Source organism: Schistocerca piceifrons, chromosome X, assembly GCF_021461385.2.
Source record: "Schistocerca piceifrons isolate TAMUIC-IGC-003096 chromosome X, iqSchPice1.1, whole genome shotgun sequence".
NCBI lineage: Eukaryota > Metazoa > Arthropoda > Insecta > Orthoptera > Acrididae > Schistocerca > Schistocerca piceifrons.
In genome coordinates, this window is record NC_060149.1 from 390,418,369 (window position 1) to 390,434,389 (window position 16,021).

At 47.0% G+C, this 16,021-nt stretch overlaps 1 protein-coding gene across 1 annotated transcript in view; it reads left to right on the plus strand.

The window, feature by feature from the left end:
- The first annotated feature begins 13,456 nt into the window (after window positions 1-13,456).
- LOC124722378 (sine oculis-binding protein homolog) overlaps window positions 13,457-16,021 on the plus strand; it is a 69,819-nt gene continuing 67,254 nt past the window's right edge. Inside the window, exon 1 of the mRNA XM_047247552.1 lies at window positions 13,457-13,481. Coding sequence (XP_047103508.1) covers window positions 13,457-13,481 — 25 coding nt within the window. The remainder of the gene's footprint in view (window positions 13,482-16,021) is intronic.

Consider the following 16,021-nt stretch of genomic DNA (forward strand, 5'->3'; position numbering starts at 1 on the left):
ACACTGAATAGTGCACGGTTCATCCAAACCGTCATCGAACCCATCGTTCTACCATTCCTAGACCGGCAAGGGAACTTGCTGTTCCAACAGGACAATGCACGTCCGCATGTATCCCGAGCCACCCAACGTGCTCTAGATGGTGTAAGTCAACTACCCTGGCCAGCAAGATCTCCGGATCTGTCCCCCATTGAGCATGTTTGGGACTGGATGAAGAGTCGTCTCACGCGGTCTGCACGTCCAGCACGAACGCTGGTCCAACTGAGGCGCCAGGTGGAAATGGCATGGCAAGCCGTTCCACAGGACTACATCCAGCATCTCTACGATCGTCTCCATGGGAGAATAGCAGCCTGCATTGCTGCGAAAGGTGGATATATACTGTACTAGTGCCGACATTGTGCATGCTCTGTTGCCTGTGTCTATGTGCCTGCGGTTCTGTCAGTGTGATCATGTGATGTATCTTACCCCAGGAATGTGTCAATAAAGTTTCCCCTTCCTGGGACAATGAATTCACGGTGTTCTTATTTCAATTTCCAGGAGTGTATTTTCTCCTTTCATCAATTAAATTCAATATTTCTTCTGTTACCCAAGGATTTCTACTACCCCTCGTCTTTTTACCTACTTGATCCTCTGCTGCCTTCACTACTTCATCCCTCAAAGCTACCCATTCTTCTTCTACTGTATTTCTTTCCCCATTCCTGTCAATTTTTCCCTTACCCTCTCCCTGAAACTCTGTGCAACCACTGGTTCTTTCAGTTTATCCAGATCCCATCTCCTTAAATTCCCTACTTTTTGCAGTTTCTTCAGTTTTAATCTACAGTTCATAAAAAATATATTGTGGTCAGATACCACATCTGCCCCTGGAAATGCCTTACAATTTAAAACCTGGTTCCTCAACCTCTGTCTTACCATTATATAATCTATCTGAAACCTGTCAGTATCTCTAGCCTTCTTCCATGTATACAACCTTCTTTTATGATTCTTGAACCAAGTGTTAGCTTTGATTAAGTTATGCTCTGAGCAAAATTCTACCAGGCGGCTTCCTCTTTCATTTCTTAGTTCCAATCCATATTCACCTACTACGTTTGCTTTTCTCCCTTTTCGTACTACCGAATTCCAGTCACCCATAACTATTACATTTTCGTCTCCCTTCACTATCTGAATATTTTCTTTTATTTCATCATACATTTCTTCAATTTCTTCGTCATCTGTAGAGCTAGTTGGCGTATAAACTTGTACTACTGTAGTAGGTGTGGGCTTCGTGTCTATCTTGGCAACAATAATGCGTTCACTATGCTGTTTGTAACAGCTTACCCGCACTCCTTTTTTTTATTCATTATTAAACATACTCCTGCATTACCCCCATTTGATTTTGTATTTATAACCCTGTATTCGCCTGACCAAAAGTCTTGTTTCTCCTGCCACGGAACTTCACTAATTCCCACTGTATCTAACTTTAACCTATCCATTTCCCTTTTTAAATTTTCTAGCCTACCTGCCCGATTAGGGGATCTGACATTCCACGCTCTGATCCGTAGAACGCCAGTTTTCTTTCTCCTGATAACGACGTCCTCCTGAGTAGTCCCCGCCTGGAGATCCGAATGGGGGACTATTTTACCTCCGGAATATTTTACCCAAGAGGACGCCATCATCATTTAACCATACAGTAAAGCTGCATGCCCTCGGGAAAAATTACGGCTGTAGTTTCCCCTTGCTTTCAGCCGTTCGCAGTACCATCACAGCATGGCCGTTTTGGTTAGTGTTACAAGGCCAGATCAGTCAGTCATCCTGCAACTACTGAAAAGGCTGCTGCCCTCTTCAGGAACCACACGTTTGTCTGGCCTCTCAGCAGATACCCCTCCGTTGTGCTTGCACCTACGGTACGGCTATCTGTATCGCTGAGGCATGCAAGCCTCCCCACCAACGGCAAGGTCCATGGTTCATGGGGGGAGGGGACTGTGTAACATGACTCCTAAATTTTCAGCGGTGGCGTTCTCGCATAGAATTCCCCTGGTGTTCAACATGTGTCACATTTTAATACAAGCTTGAATATTTATAAGATGAAAGAGACGTGCTATTCCAGGCTTCATCAAACTGTAGATTAAGACTGGACCAATTAAAATGCCTAATGGCCTAAAACAATCTGTAGATAATTGATGGGCTACGAAACTGACAGTCTCTGGTTTCTTGACATATTTTAAGAATAAAACAGCCGTTTAGTATTCATACAATAGAGCAGATACTTAGGTAGCAAAGTGTTGAGTCTGAAACTCCAAGCAAAAGCTGTCGGGGGTGCTGGAATGCTGTCCTAGACTCGCTGTTTTCCCCAACTTTGTCAATGATCCACTGCTATTCCTTTCATCCTATAAATACCATGATCTCCTTGAGACATATAAATCTCAATGATAATGATGAAAGCTCAAAAAATGAATTAAAATTTGAGCCACAGCCACGACTCTTTTTTTGAAAAGTGTAGTAGGAGGCCTGTCCACGGTGTCTCCGTCTCCTGACAAGATAACGGAGAGGCAGCGGGAAGGAAACATTTTACATGTATGTAATATTTTTTATTATTATCATTTTCTTATTTATTTATTTAATTAATTTTAATTTCCCAGAAGAAAAATCATATATGGAAAACAAAGGAAAGAAATATAGGACCGAAGTGACATCCTCGTCACTTCACTGGGAATATTATCCTATCCCTCGAAGCAACGTAAACCTGGGACTCCCCACCGCTTCTGGGGGTCATGAAACATGCTGCCTAGAAAGTTAGAAAAGTGCATTTTATGTTTAGAGTGGCGTCGGATTATTTCGTGTTGTTCTAGTAGATAATGCCAATAGTCCATGACCGATATCAAGGTCCGCGAGAGCACGTAGTGCGATGCGTGTCCTCCAATCCAGCGGATTGGCGATATTTTCTGTGAGGGGAAAAAGACAGCGTCAGGGAAAAATAAAGCGTCCGTCGTGATCGTGGATTCTTCGGTGCGTCGGAGGAGTGTCATGATGGGTTGCGTCAGCCGCCAAACATCCTTTGCCTCACCGCGCTGCAGAGAACGTTCGTCGGTGTCCTGCATGCTACATACAAGGCAGAGCGGGGAATCTACCATGCGAATGTAGTACAATCGTGGACGGTTTACTGTCTTGCGGTTGATTAATGTGTACGATGGCGATCTCGCTGCCGTGGTGAGGAGAGGCGTATGAATAGCTCGCCAAATTTGTCGTCAGTCTCGCGTTGGGTATTTAAGTTCGACAACATTGATGCCATGATGACGACGCAAGTATCGATATATCTCACGGGTAGTGGGGATTCTTGTAGAAGGTATCTGTAACAACGTAACTAAAATCAACATAGGATCGCACGACGTGAGAAAAAGAGGGCGATATTGTGCCTACCGCCATCGGCTGTTCAAAGGACGGGGGAAGAAGCACGTCCAGGATCGATGACGTGATGGCGTGTTGCCGTTGGTTCCAAGTTCGTAGCGTCGCTCGCAGGTATAGAGCTAGAGCCTTGTTCCGCACATTCGTGAGATTAAGTCCTCCAGAATAGTGTGGGAGAGTTAAAGTCTCGTATTTGATCTTAAACAACATTCCTTGACTGACATAGTATCCAAAGGCCGCCATTAATCTGTCAGCAATACCATGTGGTTCAAATGGTTCAAATGGCTCTGAGCGCTATGGGACTTAACTACTGAGGTCATCAGTCCCCTAGAACTTCGAACTACTTAAACCTAACTAACCTAAGGACATCACACACAACCATGCCCGAGGCAGGATTCGAACCTGCGACCGTAGCAGCAGCGCGGTTCCAGACTGTAGCGCCTAGAACCGCTCGGCCACCCCGGCCGGCGCAATACCATGTGGCATTGGCAGTACCTGTGCTAGGTGCGGCAGTCGTGAGGCCAGATGAACATTAGTATATTCCACCGTTTGGAGCAGGTTGTACGTTCGGAGTGAATTGTTGTGGATGTGCAGTCGGACGTGCTGGAGGAGACGTCGGTAGCTCGCCGCCGATGATTGCCGTAGTGATCGAGTGAACAATACACCTAAGCATCGCAAGATGTCCACCGTCGTAAACGGACTGTGCAGAGCAAAAATGGTTCAAATGGCTCTGAGAACTACGGGACTTAACATCTGTGGTCATCAGTCCCCTAGAACTTAGAACTACTTAAACCTAACTAACCTAAGGACATCACACACATCCATGCCCGAGGCAGGATTCGAACCTGCGACCGTAGCTACGCGGTTCCAGACTGAAGCGCCTAGAACCGCACGGCCACACTGGCCGGCTGTGCAGAGCGTCCAGCCCTCGTCCGATGTGCATGATCTTGGTTTTATTCATGTTGATCCCGCTTCCCGCAGCTACTCCGTACGTAGTAAGAAGGGTAACCACCTTACTTACTTCGTTCTCCGACCGGGCGAGTATCATCAAGTCATTGGCATATGCACGACACGTGAAGGAGTTCGCATGGAGTCGGACGCCTGTAAGAGTCCGTCTAAGAGTCTGCATCAGTGGTTCGAACGCTATTGCAAACAGCATCATCGACAAGGGACATCCTTGCCTAACTGAGCTGCAAACAGGGATCATTCCTACCTCCCTACCATTGACTCTCACCGTCGAAGAAGCGCCGCGAAGGAGGCGTGTGAGGACGGTAACAAAATTCTGAGGTCGCATGGTTGAGTCAAGGAAATCATGGTTGATCCTGTCAAAGGCACGATTAAAATCTACCGATACGAAAGCCGCTCGCATGCGACAAGCTTCCGGCAGGGAAATTATGTCACGGTATTCGCCTAGGATAGAATGGATGTTGCTCCGAACCCCTAGACAAGCCTGGTTTGGTGGTATTGTCTTGGATATTACAGTCTTGAGCCTTGCCGCCGACATTCGCGCAAAGATCTCATAGTCAGTATTGAGCATTGTAAGCGGTCTAAATTGATGGGCGCTGACACTCGCTGTCGACTTCGGTATTGGTATAAGCAGTCCCGCCATGAACTGCGACGGAACGTCCGTGTCAGAGCTCAATAACTCATTACACATCAACACCAATTGGGACATCATTAAATCCGCAAATTCCCACTAAAATTCGAGTGTCAACCCATCTGGCCTAGGGGATTTATGCACTGCACCCTTCGTGAATGCCCTCCGTATGTCATTTTCCGTTAGGGGTCCCAATAGCGCCTCTGCATCCGGACCATCCACCTCTGTTTGCATCTGTCGCAAAATTTGTTCTCCTATCCGATTGTCCGTCGACGTCCCAGTGAAAAGGAGGTGTTAATGCTCCAGAAATCCAGCAGCAATGTCCTGTTGGGACGTCAAAGGCCGACCATCGTCATCATGGAGCTCTGCGATCAAGGATAGGCGATTACGCTTATGTCCCTTGGACACATGATGCATGCTAATACGTTCTCCATCGACGTTGTCCAAACACCGAGCACGGATCGAAAGTCCTTCCAGTCGACGTCTCGTGATCGATAAAATGCACGCCTGAATACGATGGACTTCCGCTTGACGCTCGGGCGATTGGGCCCTGGAGGACTGGTCGCGGAGCACCATGTAGTAATAATCAAGTGTATCTCGGAGCCATTTCGCTTTTTCCTTGCCGTACGTTATGAGAGCTCTTCGTATCGTCGGTTTTGCACTTTGCAGCCACCTTGAAAGAACCGTACGGTGCAGCGGCGGACGGCGAGTGCATGTCTGCCATGTTTCTTCGATCCGCTGGCGACATTCGAGATCCATCAATAAGGATGAATTAAGTTTCCACGAACTATGACTCCGCCAGACCCGCTGCCGTGGTGACCCGTAAAAGCTGTGGGCCAACGTTCAGCAGCCAACACGTGATCCCTTAATCTGTCAGTCCGGAACCGCGCTACTGCTACGGTCGCAGGTTCGAATCCTGCCTCGGGCATGGATGTGTGTGATGTCCTTACGTTAGTTAGGTTTAAGTAGTTCTAAGTCTAGGGGACTGATGACCTCAGATGTTAGGTCCCATAGCCCATAGAGCCATTTTTTAGCCTTAATCCGTCAGAAACATAAATCCGATCCAGCCTGCTCGCCAAGTGGCTAGTAAAATACATGTAGCCCTCTCGCTGCCCATGGATCTTTCCCCACGTGTCCATTAGTGCCACGTCCCGGCAGATCGTGTTCAATGCGTGGCAGGAGCTGAAATTAGGAGTTTGATCCTTCGGTGTGAGAACACACTTAAAATCCCCTACCACCAAGATGTGGTCATACCTCCCATGGAATAGGGGGGCAATCTCCTCCCTGTAGAATCGTGCTCGCGCCCGTCGATTGTCATATCCGGAGGATGCCTAGATGTTGACGATACGAATGCCGTTCACGGTCACAGACAAACCCCGAGCCGAAGGGAGGTAATCGAGGTCACACATTGGAATCCCTTCCCGGACTAATATCGCTGTGCCACATCCTCCATCTGGAGTCGGCGCTAGATAAGTGTTGTAACCCTGCACGTCGGGAAAAGCAGCATTGCAGGTTTCCTGCACCAGCAAAATATCAACGTCTGTGGCGTAAATCACGTCCCGGAAAAGTTGTATCTTTGCAAGCGAACGTGGGGTGTTAATGTTCACTGCGCCCACCTTATATGCTAGGTCCGTTGTCGTTGTCATGCTCGTGTCATGCCATTGTGAACTCCAAGGGCGTTAGTCCACTATTAGTACTCAGAAGGGTGCCCACCAACGGGTTGCCCTCCGCTGTTTTCGTTCCGTGGTTCCGCATCCTGTGAGTGAGTTGTCATCAATAGTGGGTGCCAATTCCTTTATGTCGTCGACTGGTTCCGCCCAGTCGCAGTGGACATCAATCCCAGAAACGTCCTCTGATGTATTTCGATGTGGCTGCCGGGACATTGGTGTCCCTGACTCCTCCTTCGGCAGTGCTGGGTCACTCGGTGTCAATGAAGAGGGACCGTCTGAAAGGCAGGACATCCGGTAACCATCTAAAGGAATCCTGTCAGCGTCCTCTAAAGGCACGTGTACAGTGTCAGACAGTTCTTCGGCTAGAGTAACTTCCGTGTCCCCTAGGCTGGGGGAGGGGGGGGGGGACGTGTCACCCGAACTATGGCGACGCTTTTTGCGACGCTTCGGCGATCGCTGTTTGCGTGCCCTGCCCTCTGCTGCCATAGGCGACGCCCCACTGTGTTCGTCGATCGTTCGTTGGTTCGTTGCCGGCGCCACTGTCTTGACCTCTACTTCCACACCGCGTGCTACATGTCAGTGTGCGGAAGGTTCCTCCCTAATCTGACGTGACGTGGGTCTAAGGGCATTCTCTGTGTCACCTCCATGCTCCCCTAACTCGGTCTGTTCTTGCATAAACACGTCCTTGTCACTCTCCGAACTTGGCAACACCTCCCGGCGGGCCACTGACACGTACAGTACGTCATCGACAGTTGCGTGGGAACTTCTCGCTATGACGCTCCTCCATGTGGCAGTTGCACGACGCGGCGGTGTATGCACTCCGAGCAGATATGTCCTTCTCCACCACAGTCAGAACATGTGCGTCGCTGGCCATCGTAATTCACAATAGCTCGACATCCTCCAATGTAAAAATTAGAAGGGATATGTTTGTTAAGGACGATCCGCACCTGTCGGACGCCGTTCAGCACGGGATAGGTGCTAAGACTTGCCCAGCGTTCAGGCGGATGACTAAGTACAGTTCCATATGGTCGCAGCGATTCAGTAACCATCGATTCTGGCACCTCAAACGGCAATTCAAAGATCCGAATGACTCTCACACCCAAGCCTGAAGGAGCTACTATTACACCGCTGATATGGCCATCCGAGTGTCGAAATTTAAATCCTCTTTGAGCAGCGACGAGAGTTCTTTCACACGCAGCTTCATCGGTCATCTTGACGTACATTGTACTGCTTACAATGGACAGGTGTATTCCAATTAGGTCTGCAGCAGGTAAACGAACTTCTTCCCTCAAAAAACGCTCTATTTCGAAAGCTTTGGGTCTGGCATATTCGGTGTCGAACGTAAACTGGAGCGTACTCTTTCAAAAATTGTGTGCCATGGCGATCTAGTCAGACAACAACCTGCGCGAGTACCGGCGGTGTAAACACTTCCTCGTCCACAGGTCCGTGCCGCGCCACCGCCTAAAGCAGACTGCGCGACTTGAACCCACGTCCCCTTGCTTAGTACGCATGTGTGTTAGCCAGTACGCCACCAGAGCAGTATACGTAGCGCACCTGCAAGGACCACCCTAGTCAACTGCCTTCCTTAACACAGTACGGTAGACTTGCTACCTATACTGCTATAGTGGCGTAATGTCTAGCACACCTGCCTAGTAAAGAAGGAGACACGTGTTCAAATCCAACCACAAGTAGCAAATATAACTTCAACACATTTCATTTCAGGAAATAAAGAACCTTTCCTTTACCTATTTCACAGTTCATTATAAATAGCAACTGAACTCTTTCACTCGAATTTTTTTAAAGTTTGTTGCCGTTGGTTGATTACGCGTGATTCTTTGTGGCTTGTTTTAACTGATACCAACAGGAAAACAAAGGAAAGAAGAAAGATCGTAGGTAATCACCGAACGCCCTTGTGGTGTGCAACATCCTACTTGCTTTGTTTACATCTCTAACCTATATCTGAAACCATTTTGTCAAGGAATTATGGATGAGATGTCTCTCGTTCAGATGTCTATTCCGCTGAAAACTAAAATACCACCTACATCTACACTTTACAGTGTGGAGCAGAGGGTACCTCCAACAACACTTTTTTTTCCTTTATTGGATTTCGATTCCTCCCAGAGGGGGCGGGCTGGCAGCAGCTTAGTACGCTGCTCTTCAGCCTAAAGAATTTTTGAAACATAAGAAGAGAAGAAACAATAAAAGCAGGCGATAAAACAGTGACGTAAATTGTAAAACGGCGGAAAATTGTGGAAAGTTAAAACATAAAACAAATGGGGGAAGCAGACAGGGAAAGTAGTAGACATACAATTAAAAAACACGGCTACAGTCTGATTTCTGTTCGCAAGAGATATAAAAATCACACCCTGCGACAGTATGATGTCTGTTTGCAACACTTCGAAAAAGACGCACAACACTTAACAATCACTGGAAACACTGCACAAAAACGTCGACACGAAGATGACACACCACAGGCAAGGGCAGATTGGGGGGGGGGGGGGGGTTATCTGGACAGATGAGGGGAAAAAGGGGGGAGGAGAGGAAAATCGAAAGGCGGGGGGGGGGGGGGACTGACGAAGAGAGAGGACTCAGAAGGGGGGAGCAGGGCAGACACAAGAGGGAATGGGGAAAGGCAGAGGAAGGAAATGCAAAAGGACTCAGGAGAGAGAAGAGAGGCATAGAGGCATAGAGAGGGTAGGTGGGGAAAAAACAGGATGGATGGGGGGGGGGGAGGGAGCCTGGGAGAAGGACAAAGGAAAGGAGGGGGAGGTGAGGATCAGAGTTGATAGGAGGGATAAATGGGGGGAGAGAGGGCATCATCCAGAGAGGGGGAGTTGACGGAAGCCACCTTGGAAAAGGAGATGAAGGGTGTAGAGATGGAGGGTAGGGGGGACACAACAGTGAAGGCGTGGCAGAGGGCGAGGGTTGGAGAGGAGAGGAGCACCAGGGGATGAGGGGGATCAAGGTGGCGAAAGGTGTAGAGTACGCGGATATGTTCAAGGAATAGGAGCAGATGGGGGAAAGGGATCAGGTCATAGAGGATCCACGTGGGGGATGGGAGGTGGATACAGAAGGTGAGGCGGAGTGCATGGTACTCCAATAACACAATAATTTTCCCTTTTTCTATTCCAGTTGTGAGTGGCATCTGGGAAGAACAAACTTAGTAAGCCACTCTATGAGCTTAATTTCTCCGATTTTCCTGTCATGGTCTTTTGCAATTTTGTATGTTAGAGTTACACAGTGCCCGAGTCTTCTTCGATTGTACTCTCTGAGTATTTAACAGTAAAATTCAACGTGATGCAGAACAGCTGTCATGTAGCGTACGTTATTAGAATTTGATGAAAACTCCCATTGATGCTCTGCTCTCGCACATACTAAATGAACCCGCAATGAAACGCAACCTCTTCTTTCGAACTTATCAGTCTCCTGCATTAATCCCACCTGGTAATGATCCCATACTGGTGAGCAATATTCAAGATTTAGCGAACGTGTGTTTTGCAAGCTTCGTTTGTAGATGAACTGTGCTTGGTTAGAATTCTGCTAATGAAACTCAACCTGGTATCTGCACTTCCTGTAACTAGTTTATGCGGCCAGTTTAGGTTGTTGCGGATGGTTGCCTCTTGATATTTACGTTGTCACTGTTTCCATTTATTATCTGTAGTTGTGCAACCGAACAACAGTGTATCTTCCAACTGTTTGTGCTCAATATGTTACATTCATTTAAGTTTAACATCGACTACCAGTCCTTGCACCAACAGTAAGAATCTCCCTACAGTTTCCAGGGGTTGCATTATATCTTTTAAACAACACCATCGTTCACAAACAGCCTCATTGACCTTCCAACGTTATCCAACATATCGTTTATATGAGGGTTGACTCTGTGATGATATTACAAATTTTCAGGGATGCTGGAGAAGGGTAAATGTATAAATCTGAGATATGGGACTCTACTCTGGAAAGACCGAATCGAAATTTATAATCGAAAATCTTTATGATACCCCTGAAAGTGGAATACAAATCAACGAAAATATTGCCGCGCGAAGTGGTCGCCCGGTTTGAAGCGCTATATCACGGATTGTTTGGTCCCTTAGGAATTCACGCGCACACATACATACACACACACACACACACACACACACACACACGACGAAACTATTGCAAAAATTCGAGGGCTTGTACTCACAGACCGTGGACAGACAACTGATCAACTGTCAGAGATTAGGGGATTATCTTGGAGCTCGGTTCCGCGAATTTTAACGGAAGATTTATGGCAGACAGCAGGTCAGGTGTTCCACCATGACAACGGACCTGCACACACAGCCATTTTGGTCAGACAGTTTCTGGCTGAAAATGGCATGATTCCGCAACCTCATGCTCCTTACTCGCCTCACCTGGCTCCGTGTGACTTTTCCTTATTTTCATGCAAGAAAAGGGGCATGAAAGGATACCGGTTTGACAACACTGAAAAAGTCAAGAAAAAACGATGGAGGGGCTGTCAGTCATTTCTAAGCATGACCACAACAAATGTTTCTAACAGTGGAAGCGGCGCGGCGGTGGGATAAATGTATTAGCTGTAGTGGAGACTATTTTGAAGGGCATACGGTTGTTTTGCAAACAGTTCGAAAATACACACATCAAAAAAGGTTTTGCATCACCCCGGTTCCCAGAACCCCTGAAGACAGACGTTGAATGTGGGTATTGTATCACAGACACAATCCCTTTGACTGTTACGAGATTTCACTAAACCCACCCATAGGTGTAAACAACCATGCATGAGCAGAGCCTATTAGACGGAGGGGGTCCGACTGTCGATCAGTTCCAGTCGTTCCACCAGGAAGGAGGTACACGGTTCGTGTTATCTGTAGTTCAACCATGCCTAGACGGTCAGTACCGCGGTTCGATCACGCCTGCATTGTTACTTTGTGCTAGGAAGAGCTCTCAACAAGGTAAGTGTCCAGGCGTCTCAGAGTGAACCAAAGCGATGTTGTTTGGACATGGAGGAGATACAGAGAGACAGGAACTGTCGATGACATGCCTCGCTCAGGCCGCCCAAGGGCAACTACTGCAGTGGATGACCGCTACCTACGGACTTTGGCTCGGAGAAACACTGACAGCAACGCCACCATGTTGAATAATGTTTTTCGCGCAGCCACAGGACGTCGTGTTGCGACTCAAACTGTGCGCAATAGGCTGCCTGATGCGCAACTTCACTCCCGGCTTCCATGGCGAGGTCCATCTTTGCAACCACGACACCATGCAGCGCGGTACATATGGGCCCAACAACATGCCGAATGGACCGCTCAAGATTGGCATCACGTTCTCTTTACCGATGAGTGTCGCATATGCCTTCAACCAGACAATCGTAGGAGACGTGTTTGGAGACAACCCGGTCCAGCGAGTGCAGCAAGGTGGAGGCTCCCTGCTGTTTTGTGGTGGCATTATGTGGGGCCGACGTGCGCCGCTGGTGGTCATGGAAGGCGCCATAACGGCTGTACAATACGTGTATGCCATCCCCTGACCGATAGTGCAACCATATCAGCAGCATATTGGCGAGGCATTCTTCTTCATGGACAACAATTCGCGCCCCCATCGTGCACATCTTGTGAATGGCTTTCTTCAGGATATCGACATCGCTCGACTAGAGTGGCCAGTATGTTCTCCAGACATGAACCCTATCGAACATGCCTGGAGTAGACTGAAAAGGGCTGTTTATGGTCAATGTGACCCTTCAGCAACCCTGAGGCATCTACACCGAATCGCTGTTGAGGAGTGGGACAATCTGGACCAACAGTGCCTTGATGAACTTGTGGATAGTATGCCACGACGAATACAGGCATGCGTCAATGCAAGAGGACGTACTACTGGGTATTAAAAGTACCGGTGTGTACAGCAATCTGGACAACCACCTCTGAAGGTCTCGCTGTATGGTGGTACAACATGCCATGTGTGGTTTTCATGAGCAATAAAATCGGCAGAAATGATGTTTATGTTGATCTCTATTCCAATTTTCTGTACAGGCTCCGGAACTCTCGGATCAGAGGTGATGCAAAACTTTTTTTGATGTGCGTACATAGCTTTGGTATTCTTTCGTACATGTACCGGTACCGTAGTTGCTATGATTACACGGCACGCAGTTTAAAGTATGGAGCAAATCAAGAAAAAAATTCCGGTATAATGGGCTCTAAAATGTATACCTTAAGAACTGTGAACACTTGTTCATCATCGCTACTGTCAAAAAAATCTCTTCTACAGAACAAGTGCGCATCGCTCCCATATTTTGGGAGGAAGTAGTATAGATCAATACAAGAAAAAGTTGTCTAGAAAAAATGGGCTGTAAAATGCATACCTTAAGAGCTATGAGCACTTGTTCAGCAGAAAAGTTGGGTTTAACAGTGGCGAAGATGGTTCAAATGGTTCAAATGGCTCTGAGCACTATGGGACTTAACATCTATGGTCATCAGTCCCCTAGAACTTAGAACTACTTAAACCTAACTAACCTAAGGACATCACACAACACCCAGTCATCACGAGGCAGAGAAAATCCCTGACCCCGCCGGGAATCGAACCCGGGAACCCGGGCGTGGGAAGCGAGTGGCGAAGATGAACAAGTGCTCATAGCTCTTAAGGTAGGCATTTTAGAGCCCATGTTTACTAGACTTATTTGGTTCGAATGATCGTTCCTGTCATAGCCCTGAATATTCACCATTCCTCCTGGGACCCCTGCTGCAAACGTAGAACCAAGAGAACTGGCCCACCCCCTATTCTCCATATGTCCACAATCTGTTACTTTGAAGCCAATGCGAATTTGCACTAAATGGGGAGGAACTACGACGTCTATGGTAAAGGCCATATGAGCAATTAAAAACAGTCATACGTAACAGGGATACCATTTTGAATATGTCATACAGAAAGAGTTTTGTGTGGAATACCGGCACTCCGTGATTCATGTGCTATGAAGAGTAATAGAAAATAAGGACTAATACGAAAATAAAGCGTTTCCAGTCTTTCTCCTTTGTTTGAAGGATATATCAAGAAATTATGTTAAAGGTGTTCTTGTTAGCTGTTAGAAAAACTGTATTAATTTCCAGTAATCCCTCAAACTGAAGATTATATGTAATCTTAAATTCTACGGTAAATAGCATTCGTTACTAAATTCCAACTGAACAGAAGCAAACTCGCTCAACATGTGAATCTCGCCTTAAACAGCTACTGGTGTTATTTCCTATCCCTACCACAGCTAAATCATCGTCTTGAGGGCTACATAGACATTTTATCGAAAATACCTGTCATTATTTATATATTCCGTGTGTATTATTGTACTAACATAGCTGTGTTTTTTAGGATGCAAAGGCGAATTTCGTGCCTCCTCAACTACATTTCATTTTCTATTTACAACTTTTTTCCAGGAAGGGGATAGTTTTACCTGCCAGCAGAATGATCAGTTTCATTTTGTTTCTTTGAATGGGTAATGGAAAAAACGATACTCCACTCCATTAGCTACCTGAGGCAGCGCGATACACTGCACATCGGACAGGCGCAGCGGCGCGTCGCACGCACGCCCGATTACTCTTTGCGCGTAGCGGAAGTGAGTCCCCCTCGCCCGTCGCTCCTGTTACAGTCCCCACGTACCTGATACGGAGCTGCCAGCTAGTCTCTCGCTGACTTCAACAGCACTGTCTGCAGCTGGGCTCTTACATGTGCAGAAATCCGACACGTACAGACCGCTACTCAAATGAACGAAGTTACCACCGTCATTACCAGAATAATTCTGTCCTGAGCACTTTAATACACAGATCCTAGACAGTTTCAGATAGCTATTATTTGCAGTCTGAATTAAAACACCTGAAGTATTTATTCAGAAAAAACGGATATAACGCGCACCAAATTAAATCTACGTTCACAAGTAAACGAATGGGTGAAACTATACAGCCATTAGAAACAGTAAATTGCTTCCAACGTAGCAGCCGCCCCTCCCCCCCCCCTTTCTCTATCTCTCTCCCTCCCTTCTTCCCGCATCTCTCTCTTTCGAAACAGGCTATTTCATTTAACTTCTTCTGTTTTCGTGAACCTAAAAGCATTACAATATTTCCGAAATGAATCATTCACTTTGCAGCGACGTGTGCGCTGCTTTGAAATTTCGTAGCAGATTAAAATTGTATGCCGGGCCGGGAATCGCTAATGAGGCTCTCACAGACTATGATACTGAACTTTCCTCACAGCCCAACTTCTGCTAGTACTTTCCGCACTTAGCGTACGTTCGCCAATATACCTAGCAGGGCCCGGAAGAAAGGATATTGTGGAGAAATGGCTTAGCCCCAGGCTAGGGAATTGTTTGCAGAATGAATTTTTCAATTTTCAGTCTAGTATGCGCTGTTCTGAAAGCTCCGAGCAGATTAAAACTGTGGGCCAGACACGGAACCTCACCGTCTCTCTGTTTTCCGGTTACAACAACCACTTGCGCGTGTATACCGGCGATAATGCCCGTCAACATCTGATAGTTCTGGCGGATGGATTTGTCGGAGGTAAACCTATCCACCGCGTATGCTTGTAAGAAATGTATTGCGATATAAATATTGCATATCAAGTACTCTTGTCGGGTTTATTTGAATTGAAACTAAAACATAAAAAATATAGTGTTCGATGACTGCCTAAGATAAGTACTTAAAATACGTTTCATTCCTTACGAAACGAAAAACAAACGTTCAATTGTATTTCTACAATATTTTCTTTCCAATTATCTGCTTTTGAAACATGATGTTCAGTAACATTCAAGACAAAAAAAGGATTATTTATCACATGTCATGGAGTAAAATGGTCACTCCTGTTGTCTTCTTCTCACGACGCGCAGATCGCCTTAATAGATTTCTTACATAGCCGGCCGGGGTGGCCGAGCGGTTCTAGGCGCTACAGTCTGGAACCGCGCGACCGCTACGGTCGCAGGTTCGAATCCTGCCTCGGGCATGGATGTGTGTGATGTCCTTAGGTTAGTTAGGTTTAAGTAGTTCTAAGTTCTAGGGGACTGATGACCTCAGAAGTTAAGGCCCATAGTGCTCAGAGCCATTTGAACCATTTCTTACATAAGGTCACGGACAAAATATTAGTAAACTCCTTAAATGAGCTGAGTGGTCGCCCATCTGTAATGACCTCGATGTCGACGGTTCAAAATGGTTCAAATGTCTCTGAGCACTATGGGACTTAACAGCTGAGGTCATCAGCCCCTAGAACTTAGAACTACTTAAACCTAACTAACCTAAGGACATCACACACATCCATGCCCAAGGCAGGATTCGAACCTGCGACCGCAGCGGTCGCGCGGTTCCAGACTGAGGCGCCTAGAACCGCTCGGCCACTTCGGCCGGCGATGTCGACGGAACGTTAA